Source organism: Spodoptera frugiperda, chromosome 5 (assembly GCF_023101765.2).
Source record: "Spodoptera frugiperda isolate SF20-4 chromosome 5, AGI-APGP_CSIRO_Sfru_2.0, whole genome shotgun sequence".
Lineage (NCBI taxonomy): Eukaryota > Metazoa > Arthropoda > Insecta > Lepidoptera > Noctuidae > Spodoptera > Spodoptera frugiperda.
Window position 1 is genome coordinate 8,878,506 of NC_064216.1, and position 19,749 is coordinate 8,898,254.

The 19,749-nt window shown below is 35.4% G+C and overlaps 4 protein-coding genes across 6 annotated transcripts; 1 reads left to right on the forward strand and 3 right to left on the reverse strand.

Moving 5' to 3' along the window:
• The first annotated feature begins 73 nt into the window (after nt 1-73).
• LOC118271654 (elongation factor 1-beta') lies at nt 74-1,239 on the forward strand. Its single transcript, XM_035587773.2, has 3 exons — nt 74-242; nt 483-729; nt 835-1,239. The coding sequence occupies exons 1-3, from the start codon at nt 163-165 to the stop codon at nt 1,177-1,179; spliced, it is 672 nt and encodes a 223-aa protein (XP_035443666.1). The 5' UTR covers nt 74-162; the 3' UTR covers nt 1,180-1,239.
• Nucleotides 1,228-4,840, reverse strand: LOC118271653 (erlin-2). Of its 2 annotated transcripts, none has more exons than XM_035587772.2 (7): nt 4,661-4,840; nt 4,440-4,554; nt 3,538-3,618; nt 2,882-2,990; nt 2,592-2,743; nt 2,353-2,505; nt 1,228-2,137 (listed from the first exon to the last, which is right to left on the reverse strand). In XM_035587772.2, the coding sequence occupies exons 2-7, from the start codon at nt 4,545-4,547 to the stop codon at nt 1,772-1,774; spliced, it is 969 nt and encodes a 322-aa protein (XP_035443665.1). In that variant the 5' UTR covers nt 4,548-4,554; nt 4,661-4,840; the 3' UTR covers nt 1,228-1,771. The 2 variants fall into 2 exon arrangements, with proteins under 2 accessions (XP_035443665.1, XP_035443664.1); XM_035587771.2 differs by having other exon boundaries at nt 4,635-4,840.
• Nucleotides 4,841-5,145: 305 nt separating this feature from the next.
• Nucleotides 5,146-9,421, reverse strand: LOC118271656 (SET domain-containing protein SmydA-8). Its single transcript, XM_035587774.2, has 8 exons — nt 9,277-9,421; nt 7,624-7,823; nt 7,191-7,414; nt 6,823-7,110; nt 6,444-6,687; nt 5,932-6,162; nt 5,462-5,550; nt 5,146-5,378 (listed from the first exon to the last, which is right to left on the reverse strand). The coding sequence occupies exons 1-8, from the start codon at nt 9,330-9,332 to the stop codon at nt 5,166-5,168; spliced, it is 1,545 nt and encodes a 514-aa protein (XP_035443667.2). The 5' UTR covers nt 9,333-9,421; the 3' UTR covers nt 5,146-5,165.
• Nucleotides 9,422-9,593: 172 nt separating this feature from the next.
• LOC118271933 (protein lin-54 homolog) lies at nt 9,594-19,655 on the reverse strand. Of its 2 annotated transcripts, XM_035588199.2 has the most exons (22): nt 19,228-19,655; nt 17,987-18,131; nt 17,174-17,265; nt 16,567-16,692; nt 16,145-16,400; nt 15,663-15,775; nt 15,490-15,559; nt 15,105-15,238; nt 14,808-14,910; nt 14,337-14,425; nt 14,052-14,126; nt 13,715-13,832; nt 13,537-13,620; nt 13,153-13,220; nt 12,430-12,735; nt 12,157-12,264; nt 11,668-11,749; nt 11,358-11,565; nt 11,121-11,232; nt 10,887-11,029; nt 10,490-10,730; nt 9,594-10,258 (listed from the first exon to the last, which is right to left on the reverse strand). In XM_035588199.2, the coding sequence occupies exons 1-22, from the start codon at nt 19,276-19,278 to the stop codon at nt 10,247-10,249; spliced, it is 2,736 nt and encodes a 911-aa protein (XP_035444092.1). In that variant the 5' UTR covers nt 19,279-19,655; the 3' UTR covers nt 9,594-10,246. The 2 variants fall into 2 exon arrangements, with proteins under 2 accessions (XP_035444092.1, XP_050549640.1); XM_050693683.1 differs by lacking the exon at nt 13,537-13,620.
• Between the last annotated feature and the right edge of the window lie 94 nt (nt 19,656-19,749).

The following is a 19,749-nucleotide window of genomic DNA, read 5'->3' on the forward strand; positions in this document are numbered from 1 at the left end:
TTTGAAGACATCACTATCCGTTCAAATTAGTTCAATTCATTCGTTCTTTGAAAGTCAATTTCATGGCAATGTCAATGTCAGATTTCTTTTTCATTCCTTCTTGCTCACATTGTGCCGGGGCGTGTGGCTATTACTCGAAAAAAACTACTTTTTTAAATAAAAATGGCAGTAGGAGACGTTAAAACCGCACAAGGCCTTAATGAGCTTAACAATTTCTTAGCTGATAAGAGTTATGTGTCAGGGTAAGTAAGATTTCTGATAGAGATTAGTTCCACGTCAACCTGATATTAGTTTGAACTCAATATAACCTCAAATCTTATAAGCCATGAATATTAATCCGGTCAGTAGGCCGTTAATTTCTAATAGACTAGTAATAATTAATTTATATGTCGTTTTATTATCTATTTGATCAATGACCTTGAAAAGCAGCTGTTTGTTACTTGTCCGCCATAATCAGATGTACCTACTTTGGTTATTTTTAGTTACACACCAACTCAAGCCGATTTCCAAGTGTTCCAACAAGTCGGCAAGGCCCCGAGCGCAAGCTTGCCCCACGCTCTCCGGTGGTACAACCAGATTGCCTCCTACAATGCCGAGGAGCGCAAATCCTGGGCGGCTGGAGCTAGCCCTCTGACCGCTGGCGGAAAGACCACCACAGCACCTGCACCCGCTGCTAAGGATGACGACGATGATGACGTCGACCTATTCGGATCTGGCGACGAGGAAGAGGTCAGTAACTTTTGACCCATATATTAATCATTTACAAATTTACAACTAAATCAATTCAAAAAATTTTATTTAATAGCATCAACTAAATGAAATATTCGTTTACAGGATGCAGAGGCCGCCAGAATTCGTGAAGAACGTCTGAAAGCTTATGCTGACAAAAAATCGAAGAAACCTGCTCTCATTGCTAAATCATCTATAATCCTTGACGTCAAGCCATGGGATGATGAAACAGACATGAAAGAAATGGAGAACCAGGTCCGCACCATCGAAATGGATGGTCTCCTCTGGGGAGCTTCCAAACTTGTACCTGTTGGATATGGTATCAACAAACTGCAGATCATGTGTGTCATTGAAGACGACAAAGTGTCTGTTGATCTCTTGACTGAAAAAATCCAGGAATTCGAAGACTTTGTCCAGTCTGTTGATATTGCTGCTTTCAACAAAATCTAAGATGTGCAGCCAATCTAATTTTAAGTTTACAATTCAATAAAATCAATGTTTTTCCACAAATATTGACTTTTATTTCACATTTAAAAAAGCTATGTACATAGACAATCTAACACCAGAACAGTAATCAGTCAAATAAACTGAGTGCAGCCAATGTGATGCATTACATTTACAATTCATTATTTGTTCCTTACTACATAGTGTCTTTTGAACAGTTAGACAATAAATATCACAATTCTTGAAAAATAAGTTATAATGCACTCTTATAGACATCCATACAATGAGATTACAAGATTAAATTCAATGATATTGTCACAATAGTTACTGTAATTATTATTTAAGAGAATCTTGAACTTGGTATTCTGTACAAACTAGCTAAGAGGTAACTGATAAAAAATTGAAGCATTCTGTACTTATCTAACATCATCAAATTGATGTATAAAATTGATGAAGCTCCTGCTAGGGCCTTTTGATTGTCCATATAACCCAGTACATAACAACTGTCTGGTTGAAAAAGTCGTGTATCACTGATATGCAGTCTTGTGGCTTGTCGCCTTTATTCTGTGACTAGCAGGTGATTCAATGTGATTAACACTCATTCAACATGAGTTTTGGGGATTGGAACACTGTCACCGACATTAGCCTGCAGGAACATGTTGGGGATATCACTACCAAAGTATATTTTGTTGTTCAACGCGAGAGCTTCGTATCGCTTCAGTTCTAAATACTCTCTCGTCAACAACATCTTGTTAGCTTCAGCCTGTTTCTTCAAGCTGTAGAATTCCGCTTCTGCTTTGGTTTGTTGCTTCGCTTTATGGATACTGTCTTCAATAAGCTCGATCTTCTGCAAAGACTCTTTCTCCATAATTTTCTGTTCATATTGAATTTTAGCGACTTGTGCCTCTTTTTCAGCTTCGATAACAGCCTTGCGTCTCGCTGTTTCTGCCTCTTTTTCCACAACCTGTAAATAGAAACATTGTTTTTTAAAGTTGTCCTGACTCCTGAGTAACAGTTGTAAGTTGTCCTGATGGCTAAGTAACTTTTCCAAATTCGATTCCCGGTTAAGCTTAATATTATAGCAAAGTTTTGTAACACACAAAAACCGAGTACTTAATAGAACTAGTAGTTTATCACTAATGACGAAGCGATATGACGTAGATACAATTAATTAATTACCTTCTGATGTTGTGCAGCAATAAGTAGTTTTGATTTCTCAGCTTCCATCAACTCGTAGTTCTTGCGGATTGACTCTGGTATCTTTGGTTTTGTTACTCTGACTGCTTGCACTCTGAGACCAGGTGCCATCTCATGCAAATCTCTTTGGAGCGCCTGTACAAAAATCATAAATAAATATTTAAATAATAATATGTACTGACTTAAGCATCAATAAACACAATATTTGCTAGAAAAATTACCGTTCGTAAATTTTCGTCGATCTGATCAAACAAATCAATATAAACTTCGTGTAGTGTGTGTGCGCTGCAGAACTGGTTCAGCTCGTGGTGCACCTTGTTGAATATTAACGTCTTGTCGTAGTCCGCCGTGAAGTTACGCACCATGTCGAGCACTGGCAGCCAGAAGAAATATTTTTAATAAATATAGTATAAAGTTAATTTAAAACATAATTACCTGTATAAGTATTATTTTTTAATAAAAATGTGGAATTCTTATAGAAATCAGTGGACCATTTTATCTTGAACCTTACCACTGACTGGTTCCAATTTGTTGACGACTTCTATCCGTTCGAAGTATATCATGACACCACCGCTCGTACCACACGGAACGTTCTTCACTTCATCAGTCTGGAGTGTTGTCTACAATGATAGAATAGAAAACTATTATGAAAATCGATTCACAACATTTCTTTTTAAAAAAATATACCTACATGTTGAATTCATCTATAAAATATAATTAATTATGCCACCGTTTTTAATAGGATAGTAATATCTAAAACAATATAGACCAATACTTATATAACAATAATTAATCACTTGGTAGCATTGTACAATACATTAGTAATTGATGGCCATTTCGGCTCACATCTTGCTCATGGCTAGAGATTACAATTACCAATTACTAAATTAAGGTTAACTACATTAGTCAATTGAATTTCTTATGAGCAAAGTCCTAAGATATTGGGAAGTTTAATGTGGCAAAATAAAAAACTACTTTCAGTGAAGAAAAAAAATTTGTCTTAAATAATGTTTTTTTTTTTGTATTCATTTAATTTACCTTAAATATTTTTTATAGTTAATTCTGGAGAAATAGGTATTATGTACTACATATTATGCTATTTGAGGCAAAAACCCTATAAAACAACACAAGAATTTAGAAAATAATTTAATTCTAATTGGAATGTACCTGTATTGATTTGTATGATGTTAGTAGTGGAATCATCATGTGAAACCCTGGTTGGCTGGTTACCGGGAGCAAAGCTCCTCCCTGCAAACATGAAAATAGTTTTATAATTTGGAAAATATAACTCTTACTCACCTAACTACCTCCTCAACTTATGATAAATTCATGCCGGCAGAGCATACTCATAGTAGGTATTTACTTGTTTATTACATTTTATTTTAATATTGGTTATTATGCAAAAGTATTGCATAACATATCATTTATCTACAAAATGATAATCCTTAAATACATTTGTTATCTTTCTTTAGATTCATGCATCATATTTTTACACCATTTTTTTAATAGTAACATTAAAGGTAGTTAAAATGGTTTAAACACAATACAACAGCAATATTATTTATTTCATGTAGGTTTGTAAGAACAAGAGGACAATAACAACACAAAATGCAGCTCAAATTAGAATTATGGTCATTTAGTGACTAAATGTGTTGACGACATAATGATCTGTTACTTTGTCCTTAATTGCTATTCTATTGTTTTGTTGATAACAAACATTCTGTTAACATTTTTATTTTTCGTTTAACAAAAACTGGTTAAATATTGTATGTTTTATTATTTTTTTGTGTGTCATAAAATCACTGTACTTGAGTTCCCCATGCCAGTACATATGAGCCGACTTATTAGTGGTATGACTAAAACTATGTATACCCACTGACCAAAGTTTTAAGATAAAAACCAAAAAATAAGGTCATGTTTGTAAAAGAATTCAATTTAACATTCTGCTCAAATAGACCTGGAGCAGAGCCAAGTAGTAATACAATTACATTCCCAAGCTACGTTCTAGCTTAACAATATTATGTGAGATATATATACACACGTATTGAATATTGATCGTTGTTACTTACCCGGTAATACACCCCTACATGTCCCTCCTCTACTTTGTGCAAAGAGAAGTGGACAGTTACCCCAACAGCCAATATAACTAAAGCTAACACCGACGATTGATCCGCCATAGCCGGACTGTGGAATCAACACGATTTGATAAGTTAATTAATTAAAAAATAACTGCATATACAGAAAGTGTTTGGAACCATTTTCACCTCCACAAATCCAAGTGGACACTCACGATTAGCGGTATGATGAATGAATAATAATATTTTATTTCAAAAAGAAGACTTTTTACTTAATTTAATAATATTCTGTGTGGTTTCATTCGATTAATAACAACTATATTACTATTTTATCTTAATGGATCGACAAATTACGATTTCGCACAAATAGCTGTTCTACGACACTGACAGAATGTTTGACATTATTGACATTCAGTTTTGACATCCATTGTATAGTTCAGAAACTTCATTAGAATCGTTTGTTTATTTTTTTTATACTCTACAGATATCGAAAACACTACTTTAATTCACTAATAATTATAATGACAATTTGTTAATTTACTTATAACATTATTATTTTGTACGTGAAAAATAATATTTCCATAAACCATGGTTACAGTTTGAAATTTGATAGTTTCTGAACGTCACGTACATAATGACTAGAAAATAAAGGATGAGCAGATAAGGCGGTCACAGTAGAATATAAATAAAAAGAAATATCTGTTGTAAGAATAGACACATTTATTGCGTTTCAGAGCCATTCGCTTCTGTGGGACCAACATAGCATTTTCCTTCAGCGTGTATAGCATCCAGCACACTACTCATCGTCGTTTTCAAAGCTCTATATTCTTCTAGGGCTTTAGCGCATAATTCACCTTCAGGGGAGTTGCCTGGCTCAATGAAAAGCATTTCTAAAGACCTCTTCAAATATTTCTCGGCTAACATTAATTCATCCTGTAACCAACCATATTTTTAGATTACACTGCGGATGAGTTAATCTAAATTTAACCACACACGTTAGGCTAACGAATTCTCACCATATACGCTGTGCCCGTAATTTCCCGACCATCAAAGAGCTTTTTCGCCAACTGTACCATTGCGGCATGAAGTTCGTAGAGTGTGATTGCTGCAATAGGTACGAAGATTAAAATTTAAACCATATAAAGAACAAGTAGATAATAAGATTCATTTTAATAAGTGAAAATTTTTTTTTTTTTTTTGGATGGTCCATTGACCTCACTCACTAACTAATGGAATCGGTTCTGAAGGGTTGGGACACTGTTCCTCCTTAGTCTTGAGAAAAGGACACTACCAGTGCCTTTTAGGTTAATAGCCAAAGTATTGACATGGTTAGATAATTTATCCTGATATTTGAGACTTCTCCTGGTTATTTCCTGCTTGACAGTTGGTAGCTTCAGGTCTTGTAGGATGTAATTGTTGCTTATACAGTTTGGGATGTTGAACATTTGTCTAAGTGAAAGAAGTGTACACAGTTGATTTATTATACCTTTGGTCCTAGATATTCCAGGGCAAAGAATTTCAAGTACAGGAAGTATTTCTTTGCAGAGTTCCATTTTACGCCTCATTAATTTCTTTGTGGGTCTTGGTTCTCTATTGATAGTGTCCCTCAGTACACCGGCAAGGCGTTGTTTGGCTTCAAGCAGGATGTAGTGATTAGGAGCAAGTATCAATGAAACGTTTCTAATATATTCCTCGAGCTCTTTCTCATCTTTCTTGTCTGTGAATGAATTAAATGAGTAATAAATATTAAAGCTATGACTGAATGTTACCAGAATAGGGACTTTCAAAATAAATTGCCAGATAACAAAACGATAACACACTTTTACAACTCAGCTCAGTTAACCGCTTATGGTACTAAGATAGATAGATATAGATACAAACATAGACATGTACCTAGGTACTTTTCTGGTAAAATGAAACTTTAAAGTATAGAATCTATTTTGGAGAACTCGTTATACATAGATACAGTCTAAAGCTAAACAGCAACAGTTTACTTACTTATAACTCCAAACTTATCCATGCAGCATTGAATCTTGAAGCCAATATTTGATTCCTCAAAAGTTTTGCTGCAGCTATTACAAGCCCATTCTTCAGGAGTACTGCGGGACACGTAGCCGGTCTTACATTCAGGACACATTACGGAGCTCAAGTAGGTCCCGATCTCTGTGGTGTCAGCACATCTACTGCAGTTGCATTTGAAATATTTGCCGATCAATAAATGCTGCTGGCGAATGGAAGTGCCCTAAAAAGAGAATAAAAAGTCTTACAGTTTCTGTAAGAGGAAATTCATACTCTTAAATCATGTTGGTCATGCATAGCATTTAGCACTAGACATCACCACTACTCAGAATTAAGGGTAGGTATGTAGGTCATTTACCTTCAAAGGATCCGTGTAATTGTAAAAAATGGGTTCTCCCTTATTTATATTAATGCTAGCGTGGCACACTAGCAGATTGTTATCGTTTATAGACATGTGTGTGTTGGCCACACAATCATGCGCAAGTAGCGCAGCCTTCAAGTAAACTCCGCGCAAAACTTCTGCGCATCCGAGAGCTGGAAGGGGCGGGCCGCGGACTTCGAAACTGTTCACATCAATGACTGCGCAGATCTTTTGGATTAGTTCTGAGTCCGGTATATCGTCCATGATGCTTAGAGACTGGATGAACTAAAACAAAATATGAGAAAACCTTAAAATGTACAGAAGGCGATAGTTAAGATAAGCTTGTTCATTTTATAATGTTTCACCTTGACTGTATTTTCTGAAAATTCCCAAACTTTAGTGCCCTTTCGTTCTTCCAAATGAGTTTCCATTTCCATAAACTCTTTCCAAGCAGCGGGATCAGAGGTTTTCTTCATGAAAGCGCGCAACGCTAGAAGAGATCCGACGTTTTGAACCATTGTCATCGGGTGTAATCCATTGGTCAATTTGATACTCCTAAAGAAATCGCATTCCATATCGGAGTGCCATTCTGAAAATCAAGAAACACATTTACTATTATATCTTTGATGTGACACCCTAATTTACCTTCTACTAAGATTGCAAGGTTCAGATTTGTTACAGTAATACAGGCACGGGAAGTTTATACCATAAGTTTTTGAGTTTCTACAGTCTACTAGTAGTATTTTTTTAAATTACCTATGTAACTATGCGAAGGGTTGGGGAGATAGGTATACATACTTTGGTGAAGTTGTTCAGGACAGCCCTCTCCGGGACATATCGGAGCGACTGCACATTTCTTACACACGACGAACTTGCTCAGTAGAGGCAGGTAGCAGTTGAAACATACGAGTGAACTGTCGCTGTTGGGTCCCAGAACAAACGGCTCATCCGAAAAGATTGTTTCGCCCGCCTTCAAATCTTTCGCGGCAACTATGTATCTATAAAAGATTAACATATTTCAACCTTTGAGAAAGAAATATTTGTCGAATACTTAATCCGTTGTTTACCAATGCGTTAATGAATTGGAAACATCTGTGAATCTGGGTAGTTAAATAAACATTTTTAAACAACGACTATTTTATGAATACAGACTGGTTTTATAAAAAATATTTCTGTTTAAACAGTAACGTACAACTTACTTAAAGTCATCGACCACTATTGAACTCGTGAATAATTTAAAAGTGATAGTACTGAGCTTAGTATGTACTAAACTGAAGAAAACTTCGTTTTAATTATGTTGAATAATAAAACCACGCCTGAGATTACTAGCTCATGAAATTGTCGACATGTGGGAGGTAGATTCAACAATCATTATGCCGATAGTCGTATATGCCAATGGCCTCATAGCCAAAAGCCTCAGCCGACACCTGGGTAGGCTAGGATCTGATGCATAAAGCAGTAGGTACTTCTGGACACGGCGCGCAATCGTGTAGGTATTATCCGGAAATTCCTCTCCCTTGAGCCTTGACCTTAGCTTGCATTTCTCTCGTTACTGTGGGTTACTGCTATTTATATTCTAATTTTTTTTTTTTTACTAAATATTTAGAATTCTTTAACTCTAAAAAATACAAAATCAAACAGAGCGTAACGTGATCATGATTCGTGTTTCATTAGTACCTAGATTGTCGGATATTTCTCGAACTGTGAGGAAAGTTCCCTACCTACTATAAATTCACGCCACGGGCGCTGCGGTATGTTATTGGGAGCATGCATATCATAAATTATACTGGACTTTATTATGGGCCCTGGAGATATTAACTGTAACATTAAATACGTAAAATACCAGACCAGTCCGACAAGGGACAACATGTAGGTATTTTAAAACAATGTTAAACTTTTACACTTGCAGCAGCAGTGTCTAAACAGTCCTACCTAAGTAAAGGTACAGCTAATCATATTTTTTTTATCAGACGTAGATTGAACTGGCAAAAGTATTTTTCAACAATGATAATAATTAGAATACCATGTGGAAAATTATACCAGGAAAGTTATGGAAATCCACCATACCAGTAACTTTAATCCTCATACCTGTATTCTAAATAAACTATAATCTGGTTCCAACTTACGTTGTTCACGCTAATCACCCAAAAAGAGTGTACTTACAATGTACAACTGGCCAGTACATTAGTTTTAGTATTGTCTCAGAATGGACCGGTCTAAATAAATCACAAATGTCGTCTTACGTCCGGGTTCGGATAGGTCAGTATTCTCCATTCTTCTAACACACAACATTATATTGTCGTCTTAAATTTATTCTACACACTAATTTGGATACCACATTTTTACACGCTTTTATTTAATGAGAGTAGTAGACAATTTCCCTCAAAGTAAATAATTAGATACATGCTAGGATTTGTTCACACCATATTAGTTCCTTGTAAGGACACACACCTGCCCAATTTGTCCGAAGTTCGCAGTTCGTACCGTGCGATCAGTGGCGCGGTCATGGTGTCGGCTCCGTACAATGAGACCGCAGGTGCGCACCGAACGGTAACACAGACGCGAGTAACTAAACACTCGCCGTATTTATAGCCGATACTCTATTTATAGCCCTCCTATTACTCTTCCTCGGCACAAAATTCTGACAGCCGATGCTTTGATTTCTTACTCAGTTCATTGTTTTATGTCCGCATAGATGTTCGGAAAGTATGGTGATTTTGAAACGTGTGTGTATCTTTCAGTGAATTGTAACAATAAAACACCAAAAATTAAAAGAAACATTACATTTATTACGGATATTTACAATTTACTACCTTAGCATAAAGGTAATGCTTATGACTAGTAAACTATTTATTTACACCAACATTATGTACATGTCTATAAAAACAATTATATAAAAATCTGAATTCTCTTAAATAATATTGTTTTAGTCCATACTTAGATGGATATTATTATTAAAAAAGTCCATAATTTTAATTGATGAATGAATCGCAAATATGTATTTACAACAGTCTTGTTAAAGCGATACAAGTGACCTTACCTAGTGGTTAGTTCATCATACTATTTATACAATTTTATATTATTCTATCGTCACAAATAACATTTGCCCTATAATATTCATCAAAGGATTGGAAACAACCAAACCATAGTCATTGTTTCGTTTTAAAAACGTAATCACACACTGAGATATTCTCCAAGTTGTGGGTGTATTTAATTTTTCTAACGTCAATATCTCATACACGTCATATCCAGACACCAATTTGTGAATCACTTAAAGAATCGAACCCGCGACATGTTGCACAAGAGCCAGGCTCCAAGCCAATGCGTGCAGTCTAAATTATTATTGTTTTCACTTGAGATTTGTCATCCAATGTATCTTTGAAAAGTCCACATCTTGCAAACTTGTACAAGTTACTGTATGCTATGCTGGCCCCTGGAAAATAAAAATATTTATTAATTTGGGAAATATAAAGTTAAAAGTTTCCAAAGAATCCGTCTATGCTTTAATTCACAATTTAATTATGAAATTACTACAACCAACAATAACAACAATGTTAACAGTAATGTTGTAGTAATTTCATTAATGAGAATGCTAGTAGTCATATAAATTTAGGTTTTGATATTGAAGATTATGTTTGCTTTCTAATTAAGACAGGGTACTTACATCGTCAAGTACAGAGAGCGAGGTAGACTGGTGGGATGCGCTGATAATGTCCTGCAGACAGCGTGCGAACTCCTCGATGACGTCACGCATGGGGTCAGGCTCTGGGCGGGGTTCCAGGCCGGCACCCGGCCCCGCCCCCGCGCTGCCATCGCCCGCGCCGCCGTCACCCTCCACGCCGGCCGCCAGGAGACACTGGCACACCGCCTCTATCACCTCCGACGTCATGAAGCTGCACGGTTGCCTGCCAAATATCAAATAACTATCATAATAATCCACGGAATCTTGTTGACCACTTCCAAGTACAAAGGCATACGACGAAATAATATAAAATTCGTATCTACAAGTAGTTGAAGGAGCAAGAACACTAGAAAAACAAAATATGAATATTTATACTGACTTGACTTGTCCGATGGCTGGTGGCCTGAACATGGGGTCGGAGAGTTTGTCCCTGAGCCGCATGGCGTCCCGTCGCCTCTCCAACGTCTCCTCCACGTTGCGACACCCCACACACTTGCACATCGACGTACACGCTATCTTTGCCTAAAGTAACAAATACGTTTTAGAAGACGCATTTTATAATTTAACTTTGATGAAAATGTACACCAATATTTTTTTAATGTTTGTCTCTTACCTCATAACATTCACAGTAGTTTTTGAGACAGCCACTTCTTTTACAGTTACACCCTTTGTTATGCCTCCTTATAATCTCTGGACCACCAGTTTTCGATTTACCTATCTTAGGCCTGTGGATGATAAAATTATAGTATTAAAAAACATACAAATAAATAAAATTGTATCACAATGCAGCACTTGGCAAAATATTGTAATCTAGGCATTTAGTAATGTAAAAGACTTGTTAGATATTTACCTAAAAGCATTAGGGTTCCTATCGAGACAGGCCCTGATGGCCTTTTGTCTGAGTTCCTCGTTCTCCAGGTTGTTGTGACAGTTGTTGCAGTTGCAGCGGTTGCAGAACTCGCCGTTAGCGAAACAGTCGCAGTACAACTTGAGACATTGCGACTTGGTGCAGTTACACGCCTTACGAGGCCTGAGCCCCAAGTCACCGGATACTAAATCTGACACAAAAAAATAGTTGAGTAATATTTAAGTTGGTTTTGTGAAGTCATCTCGAAAGATATCAGGATATATACTTCCTAATATAAAAATTATCAACTTACCACTTTCTGAGAGCGCTTGTGATGCCTTTGGTGAGAGATAAGGCAAGACTTCGTGTTCTATAGTGGTAAAACTCCTCTCCTCCTGTTAAACGAAATATGTCAAAATAACAACTTTCGTAACAATTTACGTTATGGTATTATAAGAATTCAATGAACTTTTTTTAAACATTGCCTCACACTAGGATTTTCTCCTGTGTCGTGGGTGCGTTTACAAACATACAAGTTCACATACACATGACACCCAGACTCGAAACAACAATTTGTGGATCACACAAAGAGTTGCTCCGTGCAGGAATCGAACCAGCTACCCGTTGCGCGGCAGCCAGTTGCCCAGCCACCGCACCAACCGTGCAGTCATTATATTATTATCTAATATCTTTGTTTTTTTTACTTCTTTGGGTGATTAAGTTTACGCATACTAATTTACAATACTTTGAGTTCATTTACTTAGCCTCTAAATTAAACTAAATTAGTAAAATATACAATTACCTTCATCTGCTTGTTAAAGCTAGAAGGTATGACGATGAGCGGATGTTCATCCGACCTGTGGCTACTGTCGTGGTCCATGCTATTCGTATTCTCATCTTCCGCTGAAGACTACAAAACAAAAATCATTGACATATTTAAAATTTTTAATGTTGTAGATGGAATGGGATTGAGCCTGCACTATTTATTAGTATTACTGACCAATATTTGGCTATCCTAATGAATAACGACAAAATATATTTTATATTATTGTTAGATGGATAAAATTAAACAAACCTGTTGTCTCTCAAAGTCAATTTCAATTTCGTGCACGCCGTGGTTGTCCTGTGAGTCTTCGCCCACGGTGTCGGCAATGAGAGCTCTCAGCGCGGCTTTAGACTCTCTCTCGTCCTCACTTCGATCAGCTTCTCGTTCAATTTCCCTTTCACCAGAATGCTCGGTCGCATCATTCCCTGACACGTCCGCTTCCTCATTGGCACTGCCACTTTCTAAAAGGTCTGTGACTTCGTCCAAGTTGTGTTCAGCCATTGGTGATAGTGGCGCCAGTAGGCTTTGTGACGAACGGGCCGACTGCTGCTGTAACTAAAAACGTACATTATATTGAGCCAGAACAAGATTATGTGAAAAGTTTTCCAATAAATCTGTGTACGATCTTACACACACTGTTGCATTGGCGTCTGAATGTAAGTTCTCATACTCTTTGATGTCAAATTGACACTAGCTACAGGCTAAAGTTTTTGGGTAAACTTAAAGTACATGAACAAGATAGAGGGCGACACAATGTTGGAAAATTGGATGAATAGTCTTGGTAGGTCTAATATAAAACTGCTATAATGTTTATGCGAATTTTTGCTATTCGCTATTGCGAATTCATTTGATGCTATGTTTAAGATATAAAATTGCACGTTTAATCGTTAATATTTTAGAAGATATATTTGGTTATTGCCTAAATTGTTGTCACGCCACGTTCTAAACTTAAGATAGGCAGTTTCCACATACCTGGACAGTTTGCGCGGGTTTCACAGTAACCGGAGCTATTCGCACCAACTTTTTCGGCTTCGTAGTCACTGCACAACAAATATAATATTATGTTAGCTCTCCCACAATCAGCAAACGAAACAGCTTCTGAGTTCTGACAACTGACTTATAATTTAAATTAATTCCAAACTAAGTTCCATGTTTAATAATTTTCAAAATGTTGTTTTAAATAGAGAAACATTTCGTAATTAGAGTTGTGTGTCAATATTATTTGAATTTTCCGTTTTCCAATTTCTAAAATTAATATTTTTTACAAGTGTCACACAGCTACACAGTGAAAACTGAATGAGAGAGTGAAACATAAGATTTTTCTTTTTATCTGTTATAATGATTGAATGGATTTACATTTTGCTGTCGTATTTCCTGTGAGTACCAGTGGGGGTGGCTGGCCAGTGCCCATTTTCTCTGCACTCATCTGGATAAAGTTACCTGCAATGAAAATGTTGCTTGTCTCTACTCTACTAAAATACTCTTCAGGATATTTTAAGAAAGTAAGAAAAATATAGTGTTATTGATAGATTACCTTTATTATCAGCTAGGACGAAACTTTTAGAGGGAGCAGCCACGGCAGAAGTCGATCCTTTTAAGAACTGTTTCTGTGTCGCGGCTGTGGGGTTGGTTATCAGTCGAATGTATTGGATCTGTTAAAACAAACACACATACTTTAAAATATTTGCAAATATACTCTCTCGTCAGTGTAAAGCGGAGATAGGCCCAAATGGCTGGCTACCCACTTGTGTTAGTTACCTCTGGTGTTTCGGGTATCCATACCCGGCGGCGGCAATTACTTACCATCAGGTGATCCGGTTTATACGATAAAAAGTACATTTTATACATAAAAAGTTGTCAAATAAACTTACGCCTTTCCCAGGAACATTGATTTGATGTATCTGCGATCGTTGACCTTGTATCACTACATTGCCATCCTTATTGATCTGGAAGAGAAAAGATTCGATCAGCAACTCTTGAATTGTAACTATTTATATTATTTTTTAAAGAAATCCTCGAATTAAACACGAGATAATGATAGTCAAGTGGATTTAACTGGTAAATTATTATGTCTAGAAATGTCTGTCATGATTTTTAATAGTTTATTCTACTACAATTTATTTTTTCATTAATTATTTCTCAGAAATACCACAAACCTGTGCTGTTTTCGGAGGTGCCGTAGTCTTCAGTATAACATTTTGACTTGGATTCGCCGTTATTACTACCTTCTTGGTAGTAGTAGCAACTGAAACGAGAAAACATATAGATATGCAAGATTTATAATATTTTTCCTTCTCCTAAAGTCGACAACAATTATGAGACAATAGAATATAACATAAAATCACACATTTTGCAACAAAACATCATATTGCGCCTATAATATGCGCACGCATAACTCAGTCTCTGTTTTTTCTTTACGCCTAAAGTACTGTACCGATTTGAATAAATATTTTTGTTTTGGATACTTAGTGCTTTTATCGAGAAAGGCTACAGTCTATATAACATCACGTTACAATTAATAGGTGTGGAGCAGTGCGGGTGAAACCGCGCGGGAGTAGCTAATATTGAATAGAATACCCACTTAAATCAACAGAATAATAAATAAAAAGGAAAATATAAAAGATTACCTTGTGTCGTCGCGGGCGCGATGGTAGACGAAGGAGACTTAATAGCTATTAGTTGTTTCTTAGCGAATTTCACTCCTTGTTCCGTTGGAGACGCCATTATGACCTGCAATTTGTAATGTTGTTAAAAATAAATACCTACTGTCAAAATAACTGTCTTTAAAATAAAAGTTATCGTTATTTTTCACTTCTAATTTCACACATTATATTTATTATAATAAATAAAAATAATAACTTCCATCACTTATTTATATGTATAAAAAATATATAAAAGTAATTTATAATGCATTGCTTGCCTACCTTATTAGTTCCTATAGAGATAGGCACAGTTTTCTGCTGCATGACGTATCGCGTCTGCATATTGGCAGCAGATGAGGAAGGTAGCAGCTTAGTTATCACAGCAGACTGGCTTGCAGGATCCGTGTTTCCTTGGCCTGCATAAATGAGCATTTTGTTAAAACCTTGTTAGAAAGTAAGTAAAGAGAATGGCAATATGTAAAGTATTTCAAAGAGTTGTATTGCAAGTGTCAAGAAATTAAATTTTCTTATGCGTGAGAGATAGCAGACGGAGAGACAAAGATCTACACAAGACATAATGTGTTACCTATTGTGTCTCATATACAATTACATACAACAGGTAAACTAGTGGGTATACATGTAAACTTTACATCCTCCAAAAACGTACCTTGAAGAATAACTTTGGCTAACACAGGCTTCTGAGTATTCCCACTGCTGACATTTTTAATAAGTTCAGCCTGGAAACAGAAACAACATTAATGTGATTAATGGAACATAGTTTTACAAACATTAAACAATAATTTAGCAAAAGTATTAATTATAATTGAGTTGTTATAATACCTGGTCACTACTGGCGCGTACATATTGCACTGGCAGTCCCGAGCCAGAAGTAACTAGTTTGATCTTCTGGCCACCACCTGCAGGAACCATTACCAGTTGCTTCCCTATTTGAGCTGCCATGAAAAAAATGAAGTTTTTAGTGTCTGTCTTATGGTGCTCCCACACAGCGGTTATATAACGTTATACAACAATATGTAACATTTATAACAGCATGTAACATACTCTACAACCACTGTTATAATTTGTTTAAACACAAATGTTATTGTTACACATTGTTGTATAACGTTATATAACCGCTGTGTGGGAGCACCATTACTTATTTTACTTCAGCCATTCATAAGTGAGTACTGAGTATTTTTACTGACAAAGATAAACTCAATTTTGGAACTTCAAAAGTAACTATTGATATCATTAAAAAGACAATTCCTACACCAATTCTATCCAGCATAAAATGCATTACATTTTATCATAAAAAAACTCACTTAAGAACGAGTTTCCAGTTTTCGCACCACCTTGTATAACACCAGAGAGTGACATTTTCTTCACGACATTGGCATTCTTTGTTGTGACGAGGGCAACGGGTTTTGGTGCTATTGCATATTGTTTCCCTGATGAGAAGGTGGCCGTGGACATTGGAAGAGATGAGGACACCAACTTGGGTGGCTTTGGAGCTATGGGGATTTGCCGTGGTGGGTTACTTGTGACCACCGTTTCATTCTTCTTCCGTGGTATTGCAGCCTGGAAAGATTTTTTATTAGCATTAAAGTTCTCTTATCATGATCCACTATTTCATGGTATTAAAAACATTGGTATAAGTTAGTTGCAAAATAAGTAAAACATTATTGGAGTAGCTATTTTAAATTAAAAAACCTATGCCGTTTTAAAAATGGGCTCAAAAACATACCTTAACAGCAATGTATTTAGGTTGAGTATGTATCATGGTAACTTCTTGTGTTATACTGTGAGGAATATCTGGCTCAAACTGCAAATCTATCATGGACTCCTCTTGTGCTTGCATTACATTTAGACCCTGGAAATGTTAAATAATTATTTTAGTATGCATTTTACAATAAAAGAATTCAATATTCAAAGTAAAATATGTATGTCAATGAATTGTCTTTAGCATGGGACCACAGACCCTTCAAAAGGCAAAAAACTCAAATTAAACTAAGGGTCACCAAACTATATTTTCTGTATTAACACGTTGACTGTCCCATCTATTTTGGATAATCTCATTGGTACGTTCAATGGAACTTAAAATATTCTACTGATAAAAAAAGTATAAAATTTCGATGGAACATTTAAGTCTTATTTATTCAAGTCTTTGTTCATACGTCCCTAGAAAATTCAAAGTTCGGGCTAACACGTCCCATCGCAGTAAAGACAGTTCAGTTGCCACTGATTAATGCATTATGTATAATGCACGGGCGTCACAGCCAGATCATATCATGCATTACATGTAATGCACGGACAGTCAATGTGTTAATAACAGTAGTGTATACTATACATACATGTACTTCATCCAATCCACTTGTTTCTGGGACAGAATCATCTTGCACGGAATACTCCTGCAATGTGTACTGGTCATTCATAAAATCTGAAACTGAAATAAAAAATAATGTTGAGTAAAAGGTCAGGAAAAGTTATGTTACTACTTAGAACACACAATTATAATATTTAATAAAATCAATTAAAATATTAACAAAAAGAATTGATGATTCACAATGCCCAGTAAAATCGATTTGTCGGTCAAAATCCTAGTTGTCTAGTAATAATAAATTATTTCATAGTTAAACACACATGTTATCAAATGATATTACATATACATAATCTCATGCATGATCATTGAGTTACCACATTGCATTATAATATGCATGAATTTTTAAACAAATCATCCTATTTCATACCAATGACATTTAACACTATCTGACCTTCAGACATAAGCCATTATTTAGAAACTATATCATATTCATTATTTCAATGTCAAGTGATTAGTTGATACATCCATCAGGTTTTCTGGTTCAAAAGGGAGTACGCAATCAATATCATTGGAAATGTTTTACACACATATTCAAACATAAAATGCTACAACACAACAAACACGGGCAATAGTGTCATTTTTATGAATGTGTGTAATGAGTAATTTTGTATGACGTTGTAAGTTAGTTTTATGCAAGAGTGATATGCAAATTAGTGAAATCTAGCACAATAAATGACTTGGGATAACACATAGGTTATCATACTTTTCATTCAGATAACGGTTTTTAATCTTCAACCAGGTAAGACATAATATAAATTGTAATATGACAGACATACAAAATTACCTATAATTTCTTCAGTGCCAGTGTCCATAAGCATCTGTTGTTCCTCAATACTCTCAAATTCCATAGGAATATCTGGTTCGTGACCAGTTGTTTCCAATGGTATGTCTTCTTGACTTACTACTCCAGCCTCATGGTCAAAGTCCATCTGAAAAATCATAAATTAGGGAATAGAATACTTAATCATATTAGAGAAAGTGACAAAATTAAGAAAATGTTGCAAGGACAAGCTTTAGTGACTCAGCAGAATCACTTGCATATTTTGGCTTTATCCCAATTATGTTGGAATCAGCGCTGAATCTTAACAACATGCATATTATACATTTTGTAGATGGTGTAACTGCCATCTATCTCTTCAGTACATTTTAGTCAGACCCAGTGTTAGACTGCTTGGACATCTGACTTGGTGTAGCAGAAGGTACTTAGTTTTATCGTTTATATACATTTCTGCCAGATGATATCAGAATAGTCAAAAAGACCAAGATATAACAATTTATGCAAAAATCATGAATTAATGTGAACTGTCTTAGTACTGTTAATACCTACATCCTTGTTTTGGAACCGAAAATTATTATAAGTTTTTATTAACCTTGAAAAAAAAATTATCCAAGTCTGTATTGACTTGAACATTAGAACATAATTTGGATGTGTGAAATATCAGATTAATATTACCAGGTACAGTCTTCATTTGTTGATACAAATTAGCTCTGAATACAATTAGCTTTGTAATTCATGCAATAACACTTTTTTGTGATTACATTTTGTGCAACTAATTTCTAAACTAATTAGTTAGTTCATCTAATCTCATCATGTTTCCCCACTTTGGTGTTACACTGCATTGACCTTAGCAAGATTTAGTAAGGTGAATGAAGATTTCTGTGGGCTCTAGATCAGACAATTAAAAAATTTGATGTGACAGTGCTTCTAATTATATTTACTTGATTTGTTTAGCTTCTTTGAAGGCACAAGCATAATTAAAGTGTAGAAAGATAACCAAACTTAGCAATCAATCGTTATAGAAAACTCAATGAATATTTGTTTTGAGTTGTTAGTTTCCACACTATTTCCCAAGTCATTAACATTAAAATACCATGAATTAACATGACAAAAACACAAATAGGGCATGAAACTGGTATACCGTGTGTTTCTAGTTTAAATTCGGGCTACTTTTTAATCTAATTCACAAGTAGTACAGTAAGATTAAGGTAAATAAACTAGGTAGTCTAAGAAAAACCTCTACTTACATTGCCCATAGCACTTTCCAAGTTTAAAGAGTCGTCCAAATTGTGTTCCATGGTAAGGCTGTGAGCACTAATGTTCTTCAATATTTCACACACAATAAAATGTATTTAAGCACTATTAAACTGGTTCAAAACTATCAAAAATATTTTGGAGTTCAAAAGAGGCCGCCATTTTATAAGTTGTCAAATTCTGCCGACAAGCCTTTCGAAGTCTCTCAAGTCGCCACGGTTGAAAACAAATCGACACAAACATATAACGATAATGGCGGGTAAAAGTCTTCCACATGAACTGTAACTATTTATTATAAACAAAGAAAACCAATAATTCTTCAGTTTGTAATGCTTTTTATGCGCCTAAAACAAAGAATTTTCCTTAGAAATGTAGTAAAAGCGAGAAAAATTCTAATGGCGCTTCTTTCAATTTTTTGATGTCACAATGTAGCCAACTATAGAAAACAAAAATTGATCGATTTGATGATTAATCGATTACAATATTACTAATTGCAATATTGTTATTTATAGTTT

Coding starts and splice junctions, on each gene's coding strand:
- LOC118271654 (XM_035587773.2), top strand. CDS start 163: ATGGCAGTAGGAGACGTTAAAACCGCACAAGGCCTTAATGAGCTTAAC. Junction 243..482: donor GATAAGAGTTATGTGTCAGG/GTAAGTAAGATT, acceptor GGTTATTTTTAG/TTACACACCAACTCAAGCCG. Junction 730..834: donor GATCTGGCGACGAGGAAGAG/GTCAGTAACTTT, acceptor ATTCGTTTACAG/GATGCAGAGGCCGCCAGAAT.
- LOC118271653 (XM_035587772.2), bottom strand. CDS start 4,547: ATGGCGGATCAATCGTCGGTGTTAGCTTTAGTTATATTGGCTGTTGGG. Junction 2,991..3,537: donor CATCATACAAATCAATACAG/GTACATTCCAAT, acceptor CTATCATTGTAG/ACAACACTCCAGACTGATGA. Junction 2,138..2,352: donor TTGCTGCACAACATCAGAAG/GTAATTAATTAA, acceptor TTCTATTTACAG/GTTGTGGAAAAAGAGGCAGA.
- LOC118271656 (XM_035587774.2), bottom strand. CDS start 9,332: ATGACCGCGCCACTGATCGCACGGTACGAACTGCGAACTTCGGACAAA. Junction 7,111..7,190: donor TTTCAGAAAATACAGTCAAG/GTGAAACATTAT, acceptor ATTTTGTTTTAG/TTCATCCAGTCTCTAAGCAT. Junction 6,163..6,443: donor GGATAAGTTTGGAGTTATAA/GTAAGTAAACTG, acceptor ATTCATTCACAG/ACAAGAAAGATGAGAAAGAG.
- LOC118271933 (XM_035588199.2), bottom strand. CDS start 19,278: ATGGAACACAATTTGGACGACTCTTTAAACTTGGAAAGTGCTATGGGC. Junction 15,560..15,662: donor TACGCGCCAGTAGTGACCAG/GTATTATAACAA, acceptor TTCTGTTTCCAG/GCTGAACTTATTAAAAATGT. Junction 14,426..14,807: donor CGCGCCCGCGACGACACAAG/GTAATCTTTTAT, acceptor TTCTCGTTTCAG/TTGCTACTACTACCAAGAAG.